We start from the raw sequence: 27,241 nt of genomic DNA on the forward strand, positions 1-27,241 counted from the left end.
GTCAGAATGACTATTCCAAGCACAGTTCAAGCAAAAATACTTGCTTATGCAATGGCAAACAATTTTTCACAACTCCCTCATTGCTAGGAAAACACCGATTCTGGAAAAAAAAATAACGTCACTTAACAACCACTGCTACCCTTTGCAAATGGTATTTGAGTTCCTTAAAAATAAAACCTTCCAGCAGTTCCCCCAAATCACCTCTTTCCAGATGGTTTAAGAAACCATCCAGAGTTGTTCACAAAGAAAAAAATGTCTCAGAAAAACCCTCAAGCCAACTTTCATACAGATTTCTTTTTCAGTAAGTTATTCTGGTCTTATGCTTTCTCTCTGCTGTACCTCAGCAAAGGCTGGTGCCTTCACGTCCTTAGCTCTGCTCTGCTGCAGCTGCAGGAAGGGGTAACAAAAGCAGATTGCCAGTGAGCAAGTCAGCCCTTAGTTGCTGAAGTTACTTCCAGTACAAAGTTTGACAATCCTCAATAACAGGAGCAAAATACAGGTTACCTTGTTTTCAGCCTCACACCACCCTATTTACTCCTGGAGGATGTGACTCCAGTTTTATTTCCGCTGTTACTCATCATTCCCATCAAAAATAGCTCAGATTTTTCAAGCTTCAAGAATGACACAAAACTCCGCAGGTATTCCCTCCTTGGTGGGGAGAATTTGTGTGATAACAGTGGCCTAGGGGCTGTGAGTCATTTCGTGCACGTTCCCTGCAGACTGGCTGAGTTTTGGCTGAATGGCCCTAGCAAGAAGATCTGGCCAGCAGCGCTGGGACCTGCACATCCCAGTCCTGTTACCTGAGTGACACTTCTCTAACTGCAGCGAACCACCGGCTGGCAGCACATCCCTGCAGCCCGTGCAGAACTGCAGTGCCGCAGCTTGAGGTGTTCTGCTTCGAGGCACAAGTAGCAGACAGCTTCCCCTGGCCCAGCACAGCTCTGCTCCGGCTTTCCGGCTTAAGAACAAAGTCAGAATTATGCAAGGAGGCGAGAGACATTTCAGTCTAATTCTCGCTTGGGCCAGAATCAATAACTTTGTTGTTTTTTTGCAGACATCAATAGCCTGGACTTTCTGCCAACATCAAAGCATGTGTACGGTGGTTGGAGGTTTAGTTTGGCTGTTTTTCTCCGTAAGGAGTCCTTTGGTGGTCTTTAGCAACTTCCAGCTGCCAGAAGCAGCCTTTGTAGCAAAGCTCAATAACCCTAAGATTTTTTGGTTTGGGGTCTTTTTGGAGGGACAATCAGCTCCCTCACTGGTTTGCTAAGTTTTTAAACTTAAAAATTTTTAAACTTTTGTCTTCTGTTTAGGATACAAAGGCTTTTTCATGCCACAGAGGACTTTATCAATTTACAGCAAAACCAGCTGATAACCTCATGACCAGAACTGTAGTGCACGGATTGTATTTTCCCCTCTGTAACAGAGAATTCAAAGTTGCTCTATCAGTTCCTCCATCAATCTCTGTTCCTATAATTATGTCTTTCATGTATATCTCACACCAACCTACCTTAATAGCTAAATGAAGATTAGAGTAAAAGTGACAGCTACCCACTTCCTAAACAATTTAAACCCGAACAATATGATCCTTGTCTCCAGGCGCATTTTATGGTGACCTCAAATACTTGCAACACAGAATTTCATTCTTGTATGCGTCTACTGATCTGGTTAACTTTTGTATTAAATTAAACCTCACTGAATGTGATTTGATGTGGACAAGACTTCATTCAGAACCTACAACAAGAACTACTGCGTTTTTAATGGCCATACATCTCCAACTTGTGAAGTAAAGAACAGCTTTCCTCGCCTCCTTCTCTAAGCCACTATTTTACCTTTCCTCCACCTCCGAGCACTGTGCCTGTCCAGGTGAACAATCCTCTCTACATTTTAGGGGTAACTGAAGAGAGACTGTATGACTGTTGAGCAATTCTGCAATGTGGCTTGGTACTCCTTCCTGTCATCCTGGATCCCACATACAAATCAGGTACTAAGTCCAAACCGATGGCATTTCCTCCCACCATCAGAACACAGAAGCCCACGGGCAATAAAAGAGAGCCCCTGTTCCTTGCACGTCAGCACGATCTGCAGCTGTTAGAGAAGTCTGTTTTATCGTACTCAGTGCAGATAGGCAAAAGATGCATCAATGTTGCCTCAACTATGTCAAGAGAAATAACAATATTTTAATGCAAAACATAAGTGAACGTTTGCCTTTGTCTTATTTTATAGAAATTCACTTTAAAAAAGAAGGAAAGAAAAACCTTTCTATGGTAATTTAAAGTTTAGTTTGCAACCTATGTTTCTGCCCACAAAAAAAAAAAAAAAAAAAAAAAAGGAAACTAGGCAAAATCTGCTGCTTGTATTTAATTAACCTATTTTAACTCACTTCTGCAGAACCCGTGCAGATAAAACAGCTGTTTTTTTCCTCCTTCCTTCCTTCCTTTTACATATCTTAATCTTTCACTGAAAATGATCAAAAACCTATAGCAGCAGATGGGGATGGAATATTGAAGTTTTCACAAAGGAGTTCAGATATCAGAGGGAAAAAAAATCAAAACAGATTTCAGATAAATTTTTGGAAAATATTTCCAGGCTTTAAAATTTATAGGCAGCTCTGTATCTTTCAGTTCATGCTTTTCAATTTTTCTTTCTTAAAATTTACCTCCTAAAAAAACCACCACGAGATAAAAAGAATTGTCTTACTGAGGAAAAAAACAACTTTGCATCTAAAAATGAAGAACGTGTTCAACCAATCTTGACAGTTCAACAATAAGGCCAGCTTTTCCTAAGTTCTACTTTTCTTCTGAATCAGGATAGCAATATAGTGAGATGCTACACTTAGACTAAACAAGCTGTCATCCTTTCCTGAATTACACTTAATTACATACCAATTTGGTAATTTTACCCTCTGGAAGCATTTGATCAGCTTCTAGCTGAAACCTGGTGAACCAGCCAAGCAAACTAAACTTGGGTTACAGTGATGTGTGGTGCTGGCAGGCTCAAGCAAACAAGAGAGTTCAGAGCACTTTCGATTATTTGTCATCTATGTTGTGCAAAATTAAAGTCACCAGGACGTAAACAGTCTATGGGAATAGTGACCAAAAAGCTGTTAAAATAATGTGTTTCTGTAACTGTGCTTATTCCTAAAATTAAAAGGGAAGATCCACTGTAAAACAAGTGACTTTGGGCCAAATTCCATTGGCCTTCTAATGTGGAATGAAGGCAACTGAACCAGGTACAGAGGAACTGATGAACACATCCACCTGTGTGGTCGACCGCAGAATTTAAAGCCATAGATCTTAACGGAGCATCTAGTTTTAAAAGCACCTAGAAGTCACCTAGGTTTCTTTTGTATGACAGACAGCTAGAAGTCAGCTAAGTTTCTTTTGTATGACAGGCATTTGCCCCGTACACAAAGCACCAATATAAAGAAAGCAATGACCTGCATGTTTAAAAAAAGCTGTTCTTTCTTTTTATCAAAGTCCATGAGGTATCCCATCCTTCAGCAGCATTCGCATACTATTTCACAGAAAAACCAAGCAAAGATCATTTTTCTGTCATTTATATAGACACATGTATATTGTGTATATAGTCATTTATATACTATAATGTCCCAGCAGTGCGGTAACACCAGCAGCACTGAAGACATTCTATTCCTTTAAACAGCATAGACAAGAAATCAATGAAATGAGCCAGTTCCACAGATTTTGCATGTATTAAAGTGTTTCTTTCACATACTTCATACCTGGACTCCCTTTGATTGATGGCAAGGTAAATTTCCCATGAACTCTCTTCAGGAATTGCTCCATGTGGTATCAGCAGACTGACTCCTGCACCAGAGCAAAGGCAGAAATTATATTTTGGAAAGACACTGGATGGAAGGACCCCAAAACTGGCCTCTGATTTACAGCATCTAGAAAGGCCACCTACTAGAGCTAAGAGAGTGCCTCTGAAAGAGTGGTTCTGACTGCAGCATTGTCAGATGAAGGGAAAAATACATTATTAATATGATCTATCCATGGATCTTATTATCCATGGATCCATTATTAACATTTTACTGTCTTACAGCTGGGAGTCATACAGACTTGTGCCTAAAAACCTCTTGCTCAGACAGAGCTTTTAAAAAGTGGACTTGGGTTGGTTTGTGTCACTGAATAAGGTGGGATTTGTCGTCTACGCTTCACTGACTTTTCATCCCTGTGTATGGGCAGACTCCGTCTGCTTCACCACTTAGATAAAAAGGAATGATTTATGGAAACAAAAGGAACCACAAAGTCTTTCCATGAGGCTGCCATACAGTGAGTGCTGTGTAATCCCTGTCATTTTGATTTCCTTAACCTATATTGTAAAGTGTTTGTTTCCGTTACATCTACCACATTTCATCCACGGTAGATCTAAACCTAAATATAGTCCCAGTCTCAAAGGGTTGAACAAGTCTTTGGTCTATTAACAGTCTTCAGAGTAATTTTGTTCCTATAGCAAAAGTTTTTATGCCATTGATATCAGGACCTACTTGTTTTTTTTTTTTTTTTTCCCCTGACAGATTTCCAGGAGGTAAATTTCAGGGATGAAGGTGCTGTTCAGAATTCTCAGAAGCCACTCGAAGGTGTGCACAGTACATAGCAAGGCCATGAAGCCCAGCCCTGCAGTTCACACAATCCTCTGCAGCAAGTACTTTGAAGTAATTTTTGTACTTTTTATGTTAGGTAACAGATAAGAGACCATAGAGCGCAGTTTTTCTCTTTAATGTATCTTCTTGTTTATGATAAAAAATGAACCGGGTGTATTGGGAATGGGGAAAACCTCCCAGTTCTTTCATCAGAAGCAGCAATGCTAGAGTACAAAAACATTCAATTAGCTAATTATAATTTCAATGGGAAAAACAGGCTTCTTTTAATTCCAGTACTGATGCAGCCGAGGCAGCACACTTTTCAGCCAAGATATGCTGTACAGTCAAGCAGACCAAAACTCCTTACAAATCACAGTTATTTGCGTTTCAAATACATGAACATTTTCAGTAACAACACTGGTAATTGTTAGGTGCCCTTAGTTGTGCTGAGAGTGAGGTTCACATTCTCTTTCCTTGCAGTGAAATGTATGACTATGATCTCAGTATGACTCTTACAGAGATTCAGCTGTTGTTACATTTGTTTGAAGCCTTGCTTTTAAAAATTTCTTCCATAGTGTTTTGCCATCATTAAGTGGCAAGCATTTTCTCATTGAAATCTGGAATCAATGCAGGTATTTCACATCATTTGAACAGGGGAGAGGTTAATTCTCCTATGTGGTTGATAAAACCCACAAAAGTTGGGATTTTATCTAAATTCCTTTTCAAGAATTCTCAATTCAGAATTCCAATTCTCATTGCCAAGTAATCAGAAATGTTAAAAGTACCAGGGACTGTGCAGCTTCTCAAGTTGCTGTAACCCTAGGCTGTGGATAAATGAATTTTAATCAGTTTGTAACAGTAAGCTTTACTTAAACCAAATTTAAAATGCACTCTCGGCTTACTGAGCTTAGAGACAGAATGAAATTATCTCAGTCTCACCTCAGTGACCTATTATCTTGCAGACCAAAAGGAACCACATACTGAGACTGAATATATCTAGCTATCTGCATGATCAAAAGGCAAGTTTCACTTCATAGAGGAAAACTTAATAGACTGTCTAGTAGCTTCATGCACGGGGACCCAGAAGATCCCCTTCAAGACAGAACATGTATCTTTGATTAAGGAAAGGGGACAAAAAACACCAAAAAAGTGTTACCCTGCCAGGCTTTTATCTGATACAGCAACAGAACAATCTCCTCTACATTCTCTATTTAATTTTACTTTTCATATATATATTACTTTTAATAAATTCCTTAGTGGTACACATCCTGTCATCTGCATAGCCCCATCTTTACATGGCTTGGTTTGAACTTTTCTTGAAAGCTCTTTGTGCTTTTGAGATAAATCTGTTACTTCTAGGATTACAAGGCATTTCCTAATGGAGAAAAAAAACGAACCAAATTAAGCTTTTAGTTTATATACAAAATAGCTAGTGATTCAAAGTGCTATGATTTTACTTTTGATTCACTAATATGAATTAGAAATTAACAAGGATGCTTTCTACTGGGCGGCAGTGAAATGAAACCATTGCACAGCACACTCAGTACAAGAAGACTGCATTTCAAATGCTCTGAATATGTCACACATGCAGAACCTCAGCTAAGCTGCAACACAATTGGCCTATAATTTACAACTGACTGGCAAATTTGATCTTACATAAAAATAGGGAAAAAGAAGTACATGTAGATCAAATATGCATTTAAATAATCTAATTGATGGGACTATCATTACTTTAAGTAGCAGCATAAATGAAGGACTTCCTCGTTCATGACTTAGTGCCTGTGGCTTTGTAATATTCATTCCTGAACATAAAGAAGTCTGTGGAGAAATGTATTCATTCTATACGTCGTGCATGATTGTGCACTAAATATTATATCCCTGAGTTCCATACTTCTATAAATCATCTCTAAATACAGACCGCATTTCTTATGCTAACCTTTAAAATCCTGATTTTCTGAAACATGAAGGATAAGGCTCCAAGCATTCAGTTTAACCAGTGAAGAGCCAAGCCTGGACACACTAACCAAATGCAATCAAAGCTGAGTTTAAAGGAAACCTTGAAAAAAGATCAAAAGAGTTGAAAAGATAACCTGTTAGCATGCTGCTGGAAAATGATCTTAACATCCTTCAGTAGATTCTAATTTGTTGTCCTATGTTTTCATCTAATTTAACAAACACTGTAAGTCTAAAATTCTGTCTCACAGAACTCTGAAGTCACAAACAAACTCTATCTACTTAAACAATGCAAATTGAGCATTTTTACTGAAATGGTTCAGTGCATAGCCCAACCTTGAAATGGAAGCTGACTTTGAAGTGCCCTACTACAGAACTTTGTCAAGCTATTAAGCTAAAAGAAAGAGAAAACCAGAAAGCCAGAAGTAAACGCTAATAAAAGCCATACTAGAGTTTTCATTGAGAGTGGAAGCTATTCTCCAGAGATGTCTTATTTGTTATATGCTGCAGACTGCAATAATATAACGAAGTCTGACAGTGTTAACGCAGTCAGATGCTGATGCATGTAGACTCTGCTTTGAATATGACCCCATTATCTAAGATCCTGATCCAATATCGACCTCCTTCCTGGTGAGTGCTTCATTTGGATCAAGATCCAACTAAGCAACAGCTTTGATTAATATGACTTACATGCTGAAGACATCAAGAGAGGCAGTAATCTGTAACAGTTCAAATAGGTATAATACGTTTTTACTTTCATCCCAAGCATTGTCCTTATCATAGTCATCTCCAGCGTGGGCAACATGCTATAATTCCCAACATTTGTGTTAAGGAAGACCCTACTTTTTTATTTATTCACAGAATAAATGAATAAAACACTGCATCAGGCAAAGTGAGTTTCATCTAAAATTATGGACATGCTTTTAATAAGAAAGGATCTACCCACCTGTGTTTGGGACCACTAAACGACCACCCAGGTGTCCAAAAATGGCAGTTGTCTTCAGCTCGCTTTGTGTTGAAATAGAAGACAGGTTCTGAATATATGTAGCCTTGTTTCTAGACTGTATTGTACCAAAAGCTCTATTATTCCCATGAGGAAAAGTTCCAGAATGCGCCTTTCCGTGATATTCGGCCCTCTCTGTCACCCCTAGGGAAACCATGAATGAACTGTGAACCTTGACTTTGATGTCTGACAGGGGGTTAAACAGCGAAGACTCCGTCATTAGCTCCTTGTCCATCGGGTCCTGCAGGCAGATCGGCCCACTGTACGTTCTGCTCACTGTCAAGTCAGGCTGCATGGATGAGTTCAAAAGCAGGGAGTTACCTGGTGAAATGAAGTGGATCAGGCAGTTAGTCCCTGTGTTAGACAGTGTGCAGCAGTGCCCAGTGAAGCATCTGGACAGCATGTAGCTGGAGAAATGATATTAGAGAAAGGGAATGTTCCATCGTTTTATGTAGATCTTCATAAAGCACAGAGAAGTGGTAAGCTGGACTCCTGGCCTGCAGTCCCGGTCATGCAGTAATTTCTGTTACAATCTTGAAATGAATAAATCTCTTTGATTTTAACTATGCCCTTAAGCTACATGAGCTGCATTTACACTGAGAAGTGAAAAAATAACATGCATATGGGCTTAGGCATCCTGAGAACCATGACTCATATCCTATCCATGTAACAATCGGTGTTCTTTTTTAAAAATGGCAAATTTGGTGGAACTGTTGGTATACTGCATGACACTGCATGTGCACCTGCTTCGGTGTCCCATTAGTCCGGACTAAGTTTCAGCCCATACCTAGCATGCTACAGCTAATTCCTTCCTCCTTGGCAATGTCTGGAGCTTGAATCACTCTGTCCTTAAGAACTGCAAATAAAAAATCCAGTCTGTATTTCACTGTCACTTTCAGTGAACCATTAGATGCAGTTTTAAATCCCAAGCAGTACTCAGCTGCACTTTGATTTCCCCACCTATATATAAATTGGAGTTAGACAGGTAAGACTTAGGAGATCCAGCCGATGTGCATCTAATACTAACTTGTTTGATGCACTCAGTACATACTGCAGTCATAGGAAAAAGAATTGTATTTGGAGAGTAAAAGCTCTCCCTGTTTTGCTCTACACAGTATTAAAGCAAAATCCTGTGGTAGGCATTGGAAATTTACATAACTGGGCTTTACGATGTTAAATCACAAATCTATTTCTGGCCCTTCCACCATTTCCTTTTTGTTTTGCTCTTCCTTTCTCATATTCTCAGAGAACATCATATAATACATAATTATATATAACGGAATATAATATAGGGTATATTATTATATCATATAATTACAGAGGGCAATGTTGAAAACCAGATGAAACAATGTAATGGATCCAACAGGTACTTGATCAGTGTGCTTCCTGCACTTCAGGCAATTCCAAAGTGCATGAATCCAAGCAGCAACTTTTGCTTTTGAGTGCATTATTATTTTTTCAAATTAAAACCCACTGGGTGAACACACAACTTCCTGCAGACCTTTTCTGTGAGCTTACACAAAAGGATAGTTTTTTGCCTGAGGGAAACTGGGTTGAACAGAAAGTGGGACAAGAGAGTAATAGGAGGATGAATACCCCAGCTGTATGTCTAGGAGCATTTTAGCTTGGAAAACACCGGCTGCAGTTAGAACCTGAATTCTTTACATGGTTTGGTCTTTTTTGTTTGTGCTGTGCCTTTTTCTCTTTTGGTAGCAAATATAGGATGTCTCAACTAATTTTCTAAATGACTTGTATTTCAACCTTGAAAACTTGATCCTTTTAAAGGGACAGCAGGTTGGGTAGCTAAAATTATAAATAAATTTCTCCAAAGAATAACATTTGGATCATTTCAGTCTGTGTAGCTCCATGCAAAGTAGCACAGAATCTCAGATTACAGACAAATGGCCAGTAACAGCTTTAGCATTCAAGAAGTTCCATTTTTTTTTGTTAGGCAAGGAGCTGCATTCTGTATGATTTCAGGTGAAAACAAATATAGCTCTGATGGCTTGCTTTGCAGCTCCACTTTCTTTTTAAAAGTGTCATTTCAAATGCCCACTCTTAAAGTACTTTCAATAGTTTTGCTCTCAATATATAACAGAAGAGATTTTCCCTGTACATTATCCAGTTTAGATGGCTTCAAAAGAAACAGACTGCATCTTGCTGTTTATACACTTATCTAGTGGTCCTACAGACCCAGCTGAATAGAATTACATAAAAGCCTCATTTTTTATTGTCCTTTACGCTATCTGTTGTCCTTCTGTCAGTACTGTGCTCTCCTTTTGTAGCAAACTGAACAGAGAACCGGCCTTTGTTTTAGCTGAATTGTTTAGTTTACAAACACTCATATTTAAAAAACCCACAGACAGAGAACCAAAAGTAACTGAACTAACAGCATCCCAGCACAAGAGAAATTTGCTGTCTCGGGTGTTTTCAGCACCCAGAACTAATACTTTTGAAACATGAAATCAAACAGTTCATTCCCCAACCTCAAAACAAGTCTTTCATGGCAAACTGAACAACAAAAGAAAAAGTTATTGAGGCATTTGTTGAGAATTACACAACTAATTAAAGACTTGAATTTATCTCCGCCCCCCCACCTTTTTTTCCAATGGAAATGTAATTCCAGAAACCACCTGAATGCTCCTTTTAGTAAAAGGTTTTATTTCTTCCATAGTTTATTGTATCGGTGGATTTCTGAAGTCTTTAAAAACGAAAATGAAAATCAATAGGTGTTTACATGCCTTTATCTCCGACAGACCTCAGCCTATGCTAACAGCGACTTACAAAATATGTACAGCTGGGATTCTCAAATTAATGATACAATAAAAATCTAATCACTTTTAAGGGAATCAAGAAAGCAGAAGAGCTGAGTAGGAAGGAACTAAAGACAAATACTTTTCCTTTCCCTGTGAGTCAGAAATGTCAGCCTAGAATGTAGTGACAGTATTTGTAAAGCACTTAGAGCGTGGTCAAGAAAGATTATATGTCCAAGTTGCCATGACAAATCAGTAGCAGAGACAGCAAAAGACATTACTGTTCTAACCACCAGATCCTGACCCTCAGACTGTAGCTACCTGTCCCTGGCTTTGGGCACGTCTGCTTCGCATCACGCTGGAATGCCCTCCCACAGCCCGTCCTGAGTATGAGCTTAGTATCTCTTTGTAGTAGGGGCTCTGGAGAGAAGAAAATGAAATCACAACACTAACCTTGTCTGACTGTTTTAAAATTAAATGTCTGGAAGCCTCCTGTCAGTGCAGATGAATCAATCACATCCACGCCGTACTCACTCTGACTCCGTCTGTAAAGGGTAACGCCGACCACCAGCACAGCCACGGCGATGACTGCTGCTCCCAGGCCGGAGTACAAGGCAATGTCACTGGCATTCTCTATATCTGAAAGGAGAAAAAGCAGGTTCCGAGTCAGCCAAGCTCATGAAAATGCCCTGGCTGGTCCCAGCTGGCCGTGAGCAAAGGGGATTGTGTTTATGTGTAGCCACAGACACGTGGCCGGGGAAGCAGAGCTTGAGGCACAAATGCAGAGCAGGTCACAGGAGGGAACTGTGCACAAAAGAGCACTGAAAAGCCAGCCTTTGAAAGCACAAGCAAATTTCCTGATACATCACTCCATATAGGTAAACTTACATCGTTTTAGGGATTGCATCATGATATTTGCAGTTTTTTTTAAGCAGAATTGTTATACTTTTAGCAGTCAGCAGCAGGGTGCTTACCACCAGGCAGCCCTCCCATCAGCACACTGCTGGCTTGGGCTGTGTGCCGAGCTGTGCCACCATCTCCCCTTCCAGCCCAGTGGATATGATTAATGTATAGAAACAGCCCTTCAAAGAGAAAACATGGAACAACTGAAGCTAGGGAGGGCTCTTTTAGGTACCAGCATGGTTTTCACCTACTGACAGCTCTCAAGGACATTTAAGTTTTCGTTTGGAGTTCTGGAGCTAATCCAGGAGGTCACGAATCCTCTGAAAAACCTGAGGGAATCCTCTCCAAGCCCTGGGCCCTTCTCCACTCTTTATTTTTTGTGTGAGCTTTAGCTTAAGAAGGAACAGTCCATCCTCTCAAAGCTTGGTGAATGGCTGACGATATCCTGCAAATCTTCCTGGATTCCTGCTGGCACCCGCTCCGTCTTTAGAAACAGGTTGGATACCAAAACCAAGCCCTTCCTGTGATTGCAGCCATACGTATTAAGCTTACAACCAAGGTGTTTTTTTTTTTAAAGACTTCGGACTTTTTACAGCAGATAAGAATTTATTTCTTTGAAAGAATAAATCCAAATGAAACCTGCAATATTATGTAATTGAATTATCCAGTCCCGCTGTTCCAGATCTTTTGGGATTTGGGACCACGTACCATGAAATTAAATTACTTGGCAAGTACACTTAGCAGGTCCTTAGATACTTCCCTTAATGCCAAACTCCAGTTTAGAGGAAGAGATAATCATGTGTTCATCCTGTACATCATCTGCTATCCCATTATATGTTGCTTCTTGCTATTAAGTGAGGAGCATTTGGTACAAAAAGTGCATTTATTTATAACAAGTGACAGTGACAAAAAAAATAACCAGGAAAAACAGACTACTCAATATAAGTAAAACTGCAATGTACAGAAGCATGGCAGGAAGTCAAAATTGGCATTTAATAAATAGCCAATTATTGAAATTACTTAATTACTATTTGGGAGGAGGCTTCTGTTGTGCACACAATTTATTTTTTGCAAAAAGATAACTTTATTTTAGCTGAATTTTTAGAATGAATATGAAACTTCAGACCACTGAAACGAAGAAAATTACTACCTATGGGCAGCATCAGAAAAGCTTATTTTCTTGGCTCACCAGCATCTTATGTAGACCAAATGTCTGACAACTAACAATACAAGCAGCTGAAACTTTCTGGGAAGGCACAACCGCTGCCAAATGCAATAATTAAGTCCAACTGTACTCTTCACATAAGTAAACGCCATATGAATTGCAACAGCAAGGAAACTGAGTAGGAAAACACTGCTTTAAGTAGGCTGAAGCACATGGGAGGTTTTCCATGAATAAGGCAATGCAATCGATTTTAAGTTGGGCAGCTGAATCAAAAGTAAAATTAACAGTTGAGGTCAAACTTCCTTAAGAGAAGCCACCCTTCCCTTCCCATTCTCTAACTTTTCCCAGCCACCCTCAATTCAACATTCCCATGTCCCATTCAACCACAAATAAACACTTTGCAATCAGGTTTACTAGGGCCACCTATTCAGCCTAGAAAATACTTCTGCAGCTGTTGAATTTTCAGATGACCTCATATCAAAAAATGTTTCAATTTTTAGCACTTTTTCCCTCCAGAAAACTGTAAAAGTCACCAAGTTTTAGTTTCTGTGCAAATAACAGCTTCCAGAATAAATCCATCTTCCATGGCATGTCAGACAAGTAATCACAACTGAACGAACGTGGAATTAATAGCTCTTATCCGAATTCTTAGCATATTACAATCCCTACACACTCTACTAATAAATTACTAGAGAAAAATACGTTTTTTCTGAACTGTTTAGGCTCGAAGTTTGTAATTCCAGCCAGTAAGCTTGTAGCTGGCAGCGTGTTGTGGTTTAACCCAGCACCACGCAGCCATTCGCTCCCTCTACCCCCCAGTTAATCACAGACTGTTTTACCTCCATTTTATTCTCTTTTTATCAGGTACAGAAAGAAAAGTACACAAACAGTTACATTTCTCTTTCTTCCAATTTTCTATTCCCTAGCTATTTTGTTACAGGGAATTAATTATGAAACTCTAGCACTGACTTAATTTTTGTGGGCAATTAGTACAATGAATAAGCCCAGAGAAGGAGTGGTGTGTATCTGCAGTGGTAGAAGAAATCTAACACCACGTGGGTCCCTTCCCTTTCTAGAGAACTGCAGTGACCTGGTAGTTATTTCACCATAAAGCATCTTTGAGTCTTCCAAAAGAGATTAGTTTGATTCCAGGAAAAATTTTGTCAAAAAAAAAAAATTATCCACAAACCCAAGGTAACTAACACATAGACTTCAGGGGAAAAGGGTATCAGTTCTCATGGTATTCCTTTGGATTGTTCCTGTGGAACACAACTGCTTAGGAAAGGTAACATTCAATTTTATTTAGGACGTCGGTATTTCTTTAGAAAAAAATACTGTATCTTAAAAGTAATTTTAATCTCTTCCCCTTTCTATTTCCCCTTTCTTATTTCTCCATTCAGCTGTAGAAATTCAGTAAGAAAGCATGGGAAATTAGGGAAAGTAGGTAATTTATGCTTTTACTTTTCAGCAAAAGGGAACAAAAAGAAAAACAAACAAAATGAGAAAACATGTACAGTCAGCCAATTACTATTTAATGGACTGCATCCTCCCAGCCTAGTGGAGGTAGTGACTGTTATAAAAACCTCAGATTTCTATACATTTCAGTTACAGGGTACATGGTGGTGGTAATTTTAGCCTATATTTCACTCCACCTTCTGACACTGTTACACAACATTTATTGAAAGCACATTTGATGGTAATGAAGTTTCTATTAACTATGATTAAGTTTCATAAAGCACCTGAAGATAATTTAAGATGTGCAGAAGCAGAAAATGAAACATTTGGTTTAGTACATTAGGAAACGTAATTGATTAAATTATCTCATTTACAATAAGTGCTTTCCAGGAGCTATGCAGGGCATACGTTTCCCCCAGTCTCCCATTAGAGTTTGCTAGGAGATAGGCAAGATTCTTCCAGCTTCCCATCCTCCCCCAATTTTCCACCTCTCTTACTTTTGGTACCCTTTAGCAATACGAAATCCATTTCTTCATATAGCAAGTCTTCAAGAACAAGGACTAAAAGTCAGAGAATAATGGAAAAGGCTAGATAGTAGAACAGGTTGTTTCTCAATTATCTTCATAATTGACTTTGATTTTGCATCAGTGATGATTCATGTAGTCTTAAATGAAGTTCCTGTTTCACCGAACAGCAGCAAGCTGCATCATGTGTTTCTAACCCCACAGCTAAAGAAACCCTTTAATTCTCCTAGGAACCTTGCATGCTAAAATCAATCCCATTAAGGTTTCTATTTTAATAAATCAGAAATTAAAGCAATTTAACTAATGCTCTTACAAGATTCTCTAATTAAATGGGAACAGCACAGATAAACAAAAGTGTATCAATTGCCTGCGCTGTCACTGCACAGACCAGTTGTATGCGACCCATCAGATGACTCCAGCAAGAATGTGGCTCCTTTCTTAATTTAGGGCCCAAGTTGCATAAAATTTCAAATAATCTCATGACCCTCTGCACCTGTATCTTGGAGGAATACTCAGAGTTAAACCCCACGCTTTATGATACAGAAGAATATCTCTTTAAAGAATATAGGAACAATTGCATCCATCTCACAGTACAGATGGATTCTCCTTCCAAGTCCTCCAAAGGACTTGAGCCAAAAATGTATTTATAAATCTGTTTGTCAAAATTCAAAGATTTTTTTGTTGTTGAAAATTAAGCTGTGAGAAACCTTCACAACGTTGTGTATGGATTATAAAAGAAAAGCAATGTCTCAGCTTTAAAAGAAGATAGGCTTCATGGAAATTGCAGCTTTGATGAGAAGAGTGCCTTTTTTAATGAAAACTTTCAGTTAGGCAGCTCGATTCACATGTGCCGCTCTTATTTAAACTAAAATTCCACTGAAATCAATGGAGAGTGAGAAACCAAGACTGTAGGATAGAAGCCCCTGAAAACAGCATATAAATTTATATAAATGGAAGGATATATAAATATACATGTACACTCTACAGTGCAAAGCATACCAACACCCTTTACTGATTGATAAATGAAGGTGAAGTGAGCTGACCAAGATCAGACAGAGCCACTGGTGGAAAGAGATTTGAACCAAGCAAGCTGAACTCCTATATCACTGCTCCCCCCCCCAACAGAAGTTCTTAAAAGATCAATTTCCAGATAAGCATTCCTGTAGAAATGGCTCTCAGTCAGTCAGACACAAAATTACTGAAGCACAGTCACTTCTTTTATTTTTAGTCTAAAACCTATGATCACCAAGTCGCTAAGAAGATGCTTTCAGTAGATGCAAAAGCCTTTCATATAACCTTCAGTTTTATTTAGTTCCTAAACAAATAAAACAGAATGGCAGAGAAGATGAGAAAATCATATTTACAAGAGAAAAAAATAACTTACTTTGGGATTTTATTTCATGAAGAGGTTTTTTATCTAAAGAGAGAAAGAGAGAGAGAGAGAGAAAGAGAGAAAGTTGCACTTAATAAATTTACATGGAGCATATCTATTTCCTATATCGCTTCTGTCTAGCTCTATAAATGAAACATTTTCTCCTTGTTTGCTGACAATATGAATATTTTATGTTGTCCATATTTTTTCCCTTCATCTGCTTTTTCTAAATCTCTTTCAGGATGTTTCTTTGCAGTCATTCCTCATGTGGTTAATTCAAGTATTTGTTAGCTTTTGGATGCCTTTATTTTAGAGTATTATGCATCCCAGCAACAAGCAAGTTCAACACTTTGAAGTGGATCACTTGGCAAACAAAGTCAGTTAAGATTTAATTATTTCTCTGTATGTTTATGAACTATCAGAATTTACAATATATTCACATTTATGTATCTAAATACACACAATAATTACCTCCATATGTGTATATAAATAACATACAGAACCAATGTAGTATTGAAACATATGTAAGGATATTATATTATATATTTAGATGTTAACTTTATAAAGCAGATTCAATATACTAGTGCATCTCTCTCAAAAATGAGGCTTCTCTCTCTCCCTCATAATAAGCATTTGATTTATCCTGTATAACCTATACCTAAAAAAGTAATCTTTAGATTACCTTAGGACCACATCAGGACACGCGATGTTCATCATAGTTTTTTGGTACATGACAATGTAAGCAAATGGTCATGAAATGCCTTTTGTTCTTTACTTTTAGTTAAATTGATCACTTTAATAATTTTCAACTTAAAAGCTTCATGGTTTTTGGCTTTGCCAAAAAGCTATTTTTTTTCTTTTTGATTTTTTTTTTGTTTGTTTGGTTGGTTGGTTTTGGTGAGGAAATGGTGTTTGCAAACACTGAATGAATAGTATCAGAGTTGGACTCTGTAATGGAAAGAAACATTTCTGTGCTGCTGACACAGACTGGTATCTACAGAAAACTGCAGTAGAATTGAAATGAGTTTGCCATATAAACTAGTGAGATTGCTAGAACCAGAAGCCTCTTGGCAATATTCAGTATCACAACTGGTCAAAAAATAAAAAAACAAATTGTTTATGATGCATTAGTAAATAACTAAAAAAAAAAAAAATAAGTTTGCAGTTCATCTCCTTATAGCCTGCGTTTTTCTTTCTTTTTTGGGCACTGGGAAAAGAAATCGATAGTTTTTGAAGTTATAAAAAACAAATAACTTTAAAGCAAACAGATAAAAGTAAAATAAAAAACTCTACAAAATCCTCTTCTGTTAAGCAATGAAAAAGTTTTCACCTCTAGAAGACAGAGAGAACCCCACCAAGGACATGTACACTACTGAGAATACCAGCAGGGAATAAACAATGAAATACATGCAAGAAATACTAAGTTATTAAGACTGTGTGAGCCAAAGTGACCTTTGCTTTCAGATGGCGGCAGTCTCCATTTTATCTCAACTTGGTGGGCCTGGCAATCATTCACATAGCTCAAAACAAAAATAATTGTCTTCTGCAAAGCAGTTTCTCTCCCTTCAACTGTTTGACATCCCAGTACACATTCCCTGCAAGGAAGGTGCTCTCAGCTGCTCCTCAGTTAAGGACTGGGCTATCTGCATCCATCCAGAAACAATCAAAAACCAAAGCAACAACAAGAAAGAGAGATCTGGGAATGAAAGGATGCCTTCTCTGTGTTCTTCCCAATCTTTCCTGTCAGGAACTGAGTAAGGAGTAACTTGGGAGTAGGCTCTGTTTTATCACTGCTGCATTTAGTGACTCCAAGTTGAAAATTCTTGCTAGGGATTATAACTTTTCCTGCCAGTTCAGAATCGGGCCACATATTTCCGGCATCTTTCATTCTCACCCTTACTTTCATTAGAGTTCTTACTTGTTAACCAAAGAAATGTTTCATTTCTATTTTTGCCTCATGAAAGGAACAAAGTTAACAAGTTGTGCCTGATAACCTCCAAGAGATTAGTTATCTGAAGCACTGCACTGCATTTCCTTCACAATTCCCGATGGGATGAAAAGCAGAGCAGGAAAGGCACATATTGGAAGATGAACGAGAGAAAGATTTTAAAAAATAGGGTAATTGCATCAATTCCTATTAGCTGAGAAAGCAATTATGGTCCTAAAAATAATTTGACAGAAATATATATATATATGTACAGCACAACCCATTAAGGAGTAATGGTATCACATTCCAAGATGAAAGAAACAAGAGACACTTAACACTTCCATCTATCTGAATGCATACAGAAATTCAACTTTCAGAACCAACACATACTCGCTATTACTCCCCATCGCAGCAGAAGGAAGAGACAAGCTTATTTGAAGCACAAGGAGCACACAGGCCAGGGCTGGTCTCAGTTCCACTCATTACTGAACAGCAACAGGTTCTGATTCACTGAGTTAAGTTCTGCTTTTACAGCTTAGCTCAGTTTCAGTGAAAGACTGTTAGACGATATTAGGTAAAAAAACTGCTGGTGCAAAGAAAAACCTTCAGTTATATTTCTCTTCAAATTAATCTTATTGTTGTTAGTTCAGTTTCCCTAATTCCCCGCTCACCTTACAAAAAGAACAGTAATACTTTACAAAATGTAGTCAATATAAGAACTTTCATGGGAATTACATTTGGAAAGAGAAATTATATCGATTTTAAGCCATAAGTCCTAAATCTACTTCGGTGCAAACAGATACCCACCTTGAATGCAAAGCCCTTCGGTGCAATTCTCAGACTCTTGACTCAAGCCCTCGCAGTATTTTCCCCCGTTTCGAGGAGGCGGTGCGATACATTCCCGAACTCTCAGATGCTCGCACTCTGGGCTGCACACAGACCACTCACTCCACACCTCCCAGTTTCCATCCACTGTATGGGAAGGGGAAAAAAAGCAAACATTGTCATTGCTTATCAGACTGGTGGAATTCAGAGTTCCTACAAAGAAAATTTGTTTTGTATCTCTCCTCAAGTCGCACCAAGTAAAGCACACCACTATATTTATTTCTCAAGAGTTGGATACCGTGTCAGATGTGAAGTTAAAATTCTTCATTAGAATGTACCACCTCACACGTACGACGTGAAAGCTTTTAAAATAGCACCAGTGTACAATGTCCTGCAAATATAGGCCATTAAAAACTGCAGGAGGAAACATTTCCTTTGCCACATAGCTATTAGCTTCTGAAGTTTCAATGCAAATTCTACCTTAAAACAGGTTGATGTAGAGAGGCCACACATTAGCGTACCAGAAAATGAGGCTGACGTTTACAAAAAACGCCCTAGCTGGCCTTGCAGACCTCTGGCTAACGCCCTGAGCAAGATGATGGATCAATATGTTGCTTTGCTGACTGATATACAGCTGCCTCTGACCCTGTCCCAGATGAGAAGAGATTCCACAGTCTCGTGTATAAATCAGGTTGAAGAAAAGTCAGATTAACTCACAGACAAATACAAATAGTATTAAATTCTTTAAATACCAATTCAGGACATGTTGTACCTAAAAATTCATAAAAGCTAGAGGAGAGGTTTGCTAAAATCCAAACAGGCTATGCTATGATCCATGGAAATATCGAGTCTTAAAACTTCCATGTACACAATCCTACCAACTTTCTTTAGCTGTATAAGTGAAACCCTAATTCCAAAATCAGGTAAGGGAGGTTTTGTTCACTTGTGAGGATGCAAGTATTTCCAATTTCCTTTTTTGCCCTCAGTGGGCTTTTCAAAGCACAATTGTCTACCAGGCATTTCAGACAGAAAAAGGTCTCCCCTAAGTGTGACGGTCAAAGTTACTCCATAGTGAACTGTGCATATCTCACCGGGGCAAAGAGAAGTGCAGGTAATTTTCTGCACTGACATTCCTTCACAAAAAGCACCTCCGTTGAGTGGAGCAGGGTTTGTACAGGTCCGTGATCGCTTCTGCCAGCCCCGACCACACCGCGCGTTACAGTTTGACCACTCGGTCCACGATGACCAGCCTCCGTTAACTGCAAAGCACAAACGTGTTAGTGGTTGCAGGAGGTGCTCTAAGATACAGTAAGCAACAGATCTGTTCACATCACTTAACACCAAAATTTTGCTTTTGAATGATGTTCTACAGGTAAATTCCACGCTGAACTAGGAGCCACTGCTACCTACAAAGCATCAGGACACAACTACATGAAGGCCATGGTGTCAGAGAACACAAACGCTTGTTTTGGAGGAGTAATATCCTAAGAGGCACAGTAACTCATGGGAAGACTCAGAGGAGAAGGTAAAAGCAAGTACATTAATTCTCTTAAAGCATGCTTTGTTTAAATCACGAACAAGACTTTTATTATTTTTAAAAGGATTATTTAGGAATTCTCTGTCTCTACCAATAAAACTTCCCATGAAGTAATAAACAGGGAGAGCATCAGGGGGGTGGTAATAAAGGAATGGTTCTGCTCTTTTTTGCTTTGCTGTGATTCACCAGGCAATGCCTGTACACTGCAGAACCCCAGTTAAGGAAGCCCTTTAAGTACCTCCCTAGGCATGTGTTTAAGGGTTTCCTGATACAGGCATAACTTATTTGTATGGTTTATCTTATAATTCGATCTTATTAATATCTGGAGCAAGGATTGTTAGCACTGACATAGCTTCTAGAAGCTTTCATCACAAACAAGAAGCTCATAACTCTAACCCCTGTAACAACAGGCATGATCTCAGCCTTGAGCAACAGAGCTAAAATTCATCATAACAGGAATGAGGTTAGCCATTTGATTTAGAACCAGTTGTAAGTTACAAACAGAACTTCAGGCAGAAAAAGCACGCACATCTAGGCTTTTCCATAATTATCACATTTTCACCAACCATAAACCACAACTGTCGCAGACATGCTCCTTCTCTTGGCAACAATGTTGGCAGCCATGCAGGTATAGTTCCCAGAGTCAGACAGACGTGCCTGTCGAATGATCAGGTTGTGGTCTGCTCTGGTGTCAATGTTCTCGTCCAGGTTGGAATCGATGGGCTCTTCATTCTTCAGCCATTCCACCTGGAGAGGGGTGGAGAAGACAAGAACGTGACATAGGAAAAGGAATGGTGGAAACAGGAAGTCTGCAAAATTGTTTTTCAGTGATGCCACTCTGATCTTTATAATAAACATTAAGATAAAAATCAAGCTAGGATGGGATTCCCAACAAGGCAGATATTCACAAACTCAAAAAAGAAACTAATCCTATTCTGAAGAGCCTGGAGCCTCATTAGCAAAGAGGCACCAAATGAAATGCTAAAATAAGAAATATTAAAAGAACTATAAATGGCAACAAGCTGGTTCCGAATTGCAAGAATGTGGATTATAAAGAAAACGTTATGTTTGTACTACTGGGAAAAAGGAAGGGAAGGGAAGAAAATGGAGACTAGCAGTCCAAGTGAATGTCAACTAAGGAATTAACAATTTTATTTTATTTTATTTAAATTCAGGGGAGGGAGGTATGGGCTAGGAACTTAGAATGATTTTTTATTCTAAGATAAAAAATCTGACAAGAGAGAGTAGGAAGTGTTTAAATATATTACTCTCTATGTACAGCCCTTCACATGTTCAAACCATTGGACAATGATCAGTTAAGCTTCGTGATATACAGGGTTAATACAGGGTACTATTAATTTAATATTTTTGAGAGAAACAGAAGGATGAAATCACTTGCTCAACACTGCACACAGTGGACGACCTGTCATCATAACAGATTCTCATTTTAAATAAACATTATTAAACTAGAAGGCCATTAGTATTTGTTGTCAAGGTACATAAATACTGTGAAATGCTATCTATAATATATTTCAACACATCTCATATCAACCAGCATATTTCTGAGTAGACCCAGGAATTATCTGCAAGGCATTTCACCACTTGAAACATTTAAACAAAATATTTAAAGCATGGTAAGCTGCTGCTACAGAACTGAAAAATTAAAAATAGAAGCAGAATCTATTAGAAGTCTGAACAAATGTGACTCATTTTAATAGCTTTTCTAGACCTGAAGGAGGTATGGCTGTACTCTGAAGTCAAATACCCTTCTCATCTCAGTTCTGATGAATAACCTCATTTGGGAACCTGTGGAAGGACCTGTAACTTTGTGGTAATGAGCTTATGGATTTGCTAGCTACAGGCATTCATTAGCACACTGTTCTGCGCAGATGGTCTGCAATTTGTAGATTTTCCAGTTTATAAACAAATCTGCAAAAGCTGACCATCAAAGCCAATTAGAATTCATGCCAGACAGCAGGTTCCCCTTCCAGTAGCATCAGTCATTTTGGTTAGCTGGGGACAGAAGGTGTGGGACTGACATATCTGTTGCTTCTCACATCTCTGCAGCATGGCAGTCAGCTGGGAACCTATCTTGAAAAAGAATTGGGGTTTGTGGCATTGCTACTTTACCTGGTGACTCTGGGAGTAAATACAGTGATTATTTTACACATCTGTTACAAGGGGCTCTAGATGAATATGAAATGCATTTCATTTTATACAGAAAGTAGCCTTTAGCTCAATATACTCTTTTCTCAACCTACGATTAACCAAAAATAACAAAACCAAAGATCATCATCAAAGGTTCCATTAAGCATTTAAGACATCTGTCTTTATTTCTGCATTAAAGCTTTGATACAGCGCTGGGTTTCGTTGCTGTTGTTTTCTCTTTTGCTATGTTTTTGTCTCAAATAGTATTAAACAATCTCCCTCACAAAAGTTTTCCATTCCTAGAAGCACCCTAGGAGATGTCACAGCTAGCATTGGTGCTTGGCTCCGTTCCGTCCCCAGGCTCAGTGCTGTGACAGGCACTGCACTGGCAGCAGATGGCCAGCCGCCGCTCCAGAGCAGCAGACAAATGACCTTACCAAATCCCCTAATGCCAAACTCTTTCCTTAATAATATCTGTTTGAATGTATTCACGCAGTTGTATTGCATTTCTCTTTGGTCTGAGTACGATGGGTACGACCAAGTCATCCACCTACTGCTGCAGAGCTTCCCTTTTGGAGGTAACTGTCAGAGGGGATACACGCACGCAATTTTGCATTTTGACTCTCATCAGATCAGGGCCTTTTGTGGGGCAGGAAGGCTCCAGGTCCCGATTACTGTTACACTCCCACTTTGGCACCTCGAGCTGTTTTTCCTCTAGATAACTGTTCCATCCTGCTCTGTTCTTCACTGCGTGTAGGACTGCGAGGCATGGTGAATGAAAAATGTTTACATTAATGCAAAGCATTTAAAAGAATGATGTTCGCTATGAAGGGAGAACATTAAACAGACGGAACATAAATGTGAAAGCAATCAAAAGATGATTTGTAAATGAGGGCATGCATTGCTTTTTGCTTCTTATCTGGAGGCTCGATGACACTGAATACGCTTTAATTCCAGCCTCCTCCTCTCTAGAAGATGACTGCTTCAACCTCACCAGATGAATGTTTTCAAAGACAGAAAACTAAGATGAATTTAAAGGAAAAAATGATAAATTTGAAGCCAGCATGATGACAGAAGGTCATTGCTATTTGCCGTGGTGCAACCTTTGGAGAATTTCAGCACACACATACACAACCAACACAAAACAACCAAGCAAAATAAAGGCAACAAAGAATAAAATGAGGCATGTGGTCTGAGCTGCCAACTTGTCATCTCTGAAGAATAGACTCAAAACTAATTAGCATTTAACTTCACTTGCTTTATCATCACTGGAGGTCATAAAGTTGCTTGTAACACACTGAAATACATTTCTATTTAAGAATTAGTCTGTCTGAAGATCTTAAATGTTTTATCTTGAACTAGACCTAAAATGGCTGTCTATAACTGCAGTAAGTTTATAAAAAGAGACCTTTTTTTCTGAAATAAAATCTGCTCAGAATTCAAATGCTGCCATCAATTTCTAACAAAGGCTAATCACGTAATGATCTACAAAAGAAATGCAGGGACAGATATGGATTACCTCAGCTACTACGTATTGGGTGGCAGCAGATGAATTAGCGTAATCATAAATTTGTTCCAATTACAGAAAGCAATTATCAAAGGCAAGCTTACAGCATTATCAAAATGAAATCAGCTAAATACACCATATCCTAGGTAGATTAAGATGAGAGTTAGCAAACTCTTTAATTATTTCTTTATTTCTTGAAAAATTAAGTTTATCCATCTCATCCATATTTCCGTCTACTCTACACAACATCAAAACCCCCGTCAGCTGCACCACGACTGCCCTTTGAGTTGTGTAGGTGATGGGAGTCTTCCTTAAGAACCCTTAAGGGTTCTTCACCAGTTGCTGTAACTTAAACATCCCAAGAGCTAGCTGGCTGCCCGTGGCTATATTTGCTATTCTTTTTAGGGTATCTTGTTTGAGAATATTACGAGTTTAACACCCAACAGGAGCAATACCACTCAGCCATCTTTTGGGCACACATGATAATTTTATAGGTCAGAAGACAAAAGGCCCTGGTATTCCTGCTTTTAGATTATACTGTCCTGCCCTTTAAACACATCTGACTTTCTCATGTGGTCAATAACCTGAGTACACATATATCAGAGATAATATAGTTAGAATGTCAGCTCCTCTTGAAGAAAGAATCAATTGCTTTCTGTATGCAAGATAAACACTTCATGATTTTAAGATGGGAAAGGTCAACACCTGACTTATGGCAGCACAAATGTTTCTTATATAGTAGTCAAGTTTACAGATTTTAAATACCCTCTCTCAGATGGAGAAAACAGTAAATAGATCCTTAACCTTTCTTTATACATCCTTACCCTTCCTTTAAGCCAATACCACTGTTCAGCACATTCCTGAAAAACAGTTTTTGCATCTTTCAGATAAAAATGTTTTATCAGTCCTGGATCTGCTTGATATTTTAAATGTAAGCACAGCAGACTAGCATTTAGAAAGTCTGGTACAGAATGCAATAAGTAAACAGGTACATTGCTGCTCATGAGATTGCAGGTAATTACACTAAACACAATTTTCGTCTCTACTATCTTATGTTTCCCCTGCACTGAGGCAGAAACTGTCTTTCCATGAACCAGACAAAAGCTGATATAACCTAATAATATATATTATCCTAAACCACTCTGAGTATGAAGCTGTTAAATATTTCTATTTATGTTAAAGTTGGATATAAAGAGCACCAGAAAGTGGGTTAGAGGGGCAGAAAACGATATAAGAGAAACACATCTCTGTGCACAGACTATTTAAAGAAAATGTAACAAAATAATCAGGAATGGAGGTGCCTTTTTATGTCTGTCCTTTGTCAGGAATGTTTGACAGATCTATCATCTGGCTTTGAAATAAACAATCCTCCCCCACAACCTTCACTAGGGAGGAATGAAGTTTGGGCATGAAATTTTGAGCTAACAGAACGAAGCTATCCAAAGTGGCCAAAAGTCATTAAAACAGGACTCAGAGACACTTCTCCAGATCTTTGTTCATTCTCTGCTGTAAGGACAACTGCTGAGCAGCAAACATAAACTCGAAGTTGATTCTGATACCGTTTTTGCTGCCTATTAAGGTACTTAAGCAATTCAATATAAATAATACAGAAGGCATCTCCAAGTGAGTTCTTAGCTCCCTAAGAACAAAAGGAACACTGTCAATATATACAAAAGAACTAGGCAATACTCTGTCTTCCCCTTGAAAATCCACCTTTTCATTAAAAAAGAAGGAAAAAAAAAAAAAAGCAGAGCTGAGAACATCTAAAATCAAAATATCTAATGCCTATCTGAAAGCTTTTCTTTAATTGGAGAATAAAACTGTGCAGGAAGGATAATTGCTTTTCTTCAAATAAATTTCCTTTAATAAAGAACACTTGCAGTAGGTTCTCCCCCTCGTGCAGGTACAGCAGGCTTCTGCCACTTTCTCTACCGACTCTACAGCAAGCCTAGGGAGATTTTATCACTAGGCTAACATTAGCTTTTGTGAATATTCCCCCCACAGTAATCAGTTCAGGCCTCAAGCTAGAAAAAATTCTTTCTACCTTATCATAGATTTAAGTCTCATATTCCCAAATCTTTAAAAGATTAAAGATTTATTATTTAAAAGATTAAAAGCCTTATTAAAAATGGCTTTGCAGTGACCTAGTGTTTTATGGAAGGAAGCAAGATACGTTCCCTTCAAGACTGAGCTCGATCTGGCACGAAATTTGTATTTCTAGAAGTGCCAATGTCTAGCTTGAGAAACCTTCCCTGCTGTTACAGTTAGGATGGATGTATAGGTGGGGCAGGTGCTCCAATTACAGTGATGAATTAAGATGGCAGCATATCTTTGTTACAGTTTTATTTTGCTTTCCACCCCAACACTCAGAACAAATACACACGAGAAGCCTCCCATCAGCATAAGTCATCGTGGGAGATTAATAATAAACAAAAGCCAGTTTGCTGGACCCAAACCATTCACATCTACCTTTGTGATCACACAGCTATTTTATCAACATGATCAAAAAGCATTAATCTTCCTTGCAAGGAGCCTATTGCTAGCAACACAAAGGAAGCAGGTCAACTGTACCTGCTGCATTTCTTAAAATTAATCCACTGAGGAAATATTGCTACTGAATCGTTTAATCACAGTCATACTGTTCTGGTAAGCATATTTTTCCTTCGTTAGATTGAATCTATAATCTCATTGCAAAAATCTGACGCATTGATTAACTCATAAATCAGTTTGCACTCTGGTTGGCCGTACTGTGGAAGCAGCACAGCACAGGACCCTTCTCTTTGAAGAGATGCACTCGGTTGTTGCAAGAAATACCTGAAAATTCAACTGCTGCATGCTGCTAATACACATTTTTTTTTCTTAGTGGTTCATTTGATGCAGCACGTATCTAGCGTAAGCCTCAAATAGCAGGGGAAGCCAAGAGAAATGATATTCTGTCAGGTAGTTTCTATACCGCTGCTGTCTTCTCTTCTGTAACTCATACTCTGAGCAAGGTCTGGTTTACAATGAAGAAAGTATTTTTCTTTGTGTGCTTTAAAATCCCTACCAAAAATTGATATTGCTGAATAAGGAAGAAGGGCAAGAAGGCTAATGTGGTAGGGGGAGGTGTGAGTAGAAAAAGAATTTCATATATGCTCTTGAATAGGTATAAGGGGGAAGATAACAGCTTTCATGTACGTCTCTATTTGTAATTCTAAAGAGGAAGGTGAGCAATAGGTTGACTCAGACATGCTATTTTAAAACAGTGTTAGAGAGATACATCTGCTAAATGTACCATTGCTAATGGTACGTTGTCTGATGGGTAAAAATATAACCAGGTCCCCCAATACATTTATTTCTTATTGTTGGAGGAATAAATCCTAACATGAATTGGAGTGCCATTTTTGTTTTAACCACCGTGCAAAAATTATGAATGAATCGGCATTAATAAACCCCAAATTGTTCCTTTTCTAAATGACACGGAATCTAAGGATATATAGTAATTCACAGATCTTGTTTTAAAAGTACGCTACAGAAAGTGTGTGTTTCTCAATATAGTGAAACAGGACGGGCAGAAAGAAACGAGG

General features: G+C 38.5%; 1 protein-coding gene across 8 annotated transcripts in view; it reads right to left on the reverse strand.

Annotated features, from left to right (window-relative positions):
* UNC5D (unc-5 netrin receptor D) overlaps window positions 1-27,241 on the reverse strand; it is a 164,505-nt gene that overhangs the window by 18,110 nt on the left and 119,154 nt on the right. For 5 of the 8 annotated variants that reach the window (XM_068662268.1, XM_068662267.1, XM_068662265.1 and 2 more), the window contains 7 exons: window positions 20,587-20,767; window positions 19,575-19,742; window positions 18,466-18,630; window positions 15,744-15,776; window positions 10,766-10,951; window positions 7,503-7,880; window positions 3,740-3,824 (listed from right to left, as the gene is read on the reverse strand). In XM_068662268.1, coding sequence (XP_068518369.1) covers window positions 3,740-3,824; window positions 7,503-7,880; window positions 10,766-10,951; window positions 15,744-15,776; window positions 18,466-18,630; window positions 19,575-19,742; window positions 20,587-20,767 — 1,196 coding nt within the window. The remainder of the gene's footprint in view (window positions 1-3,739; window positions 3,825-7,502; window positions 7,881-10,765; window positions 10,952-15,743; window positions 15,777-18,465; window positions 18,631-19,574; window positions 19,743-20,586; window positions 20,768-27,241) is intronic. The other 3 variants (XM_068662262.1, XM_068662263.1, XM_068662261.1) reach the window with 3 other exon arrangements.

Source organism: Anas acuta, chromosome 27, assembly GCF_963932015.1.
Source record: "Anas acuta chromosome 27, bAnaAcu1.1, whole genome shotgun sequence".
NCBI classification, from domain to species: domain Eukaryota; kingdom Metazoa; phylum Chordata; class Aves; order Anseriformes; family Anatidae; genus Anas; species Anas acuta.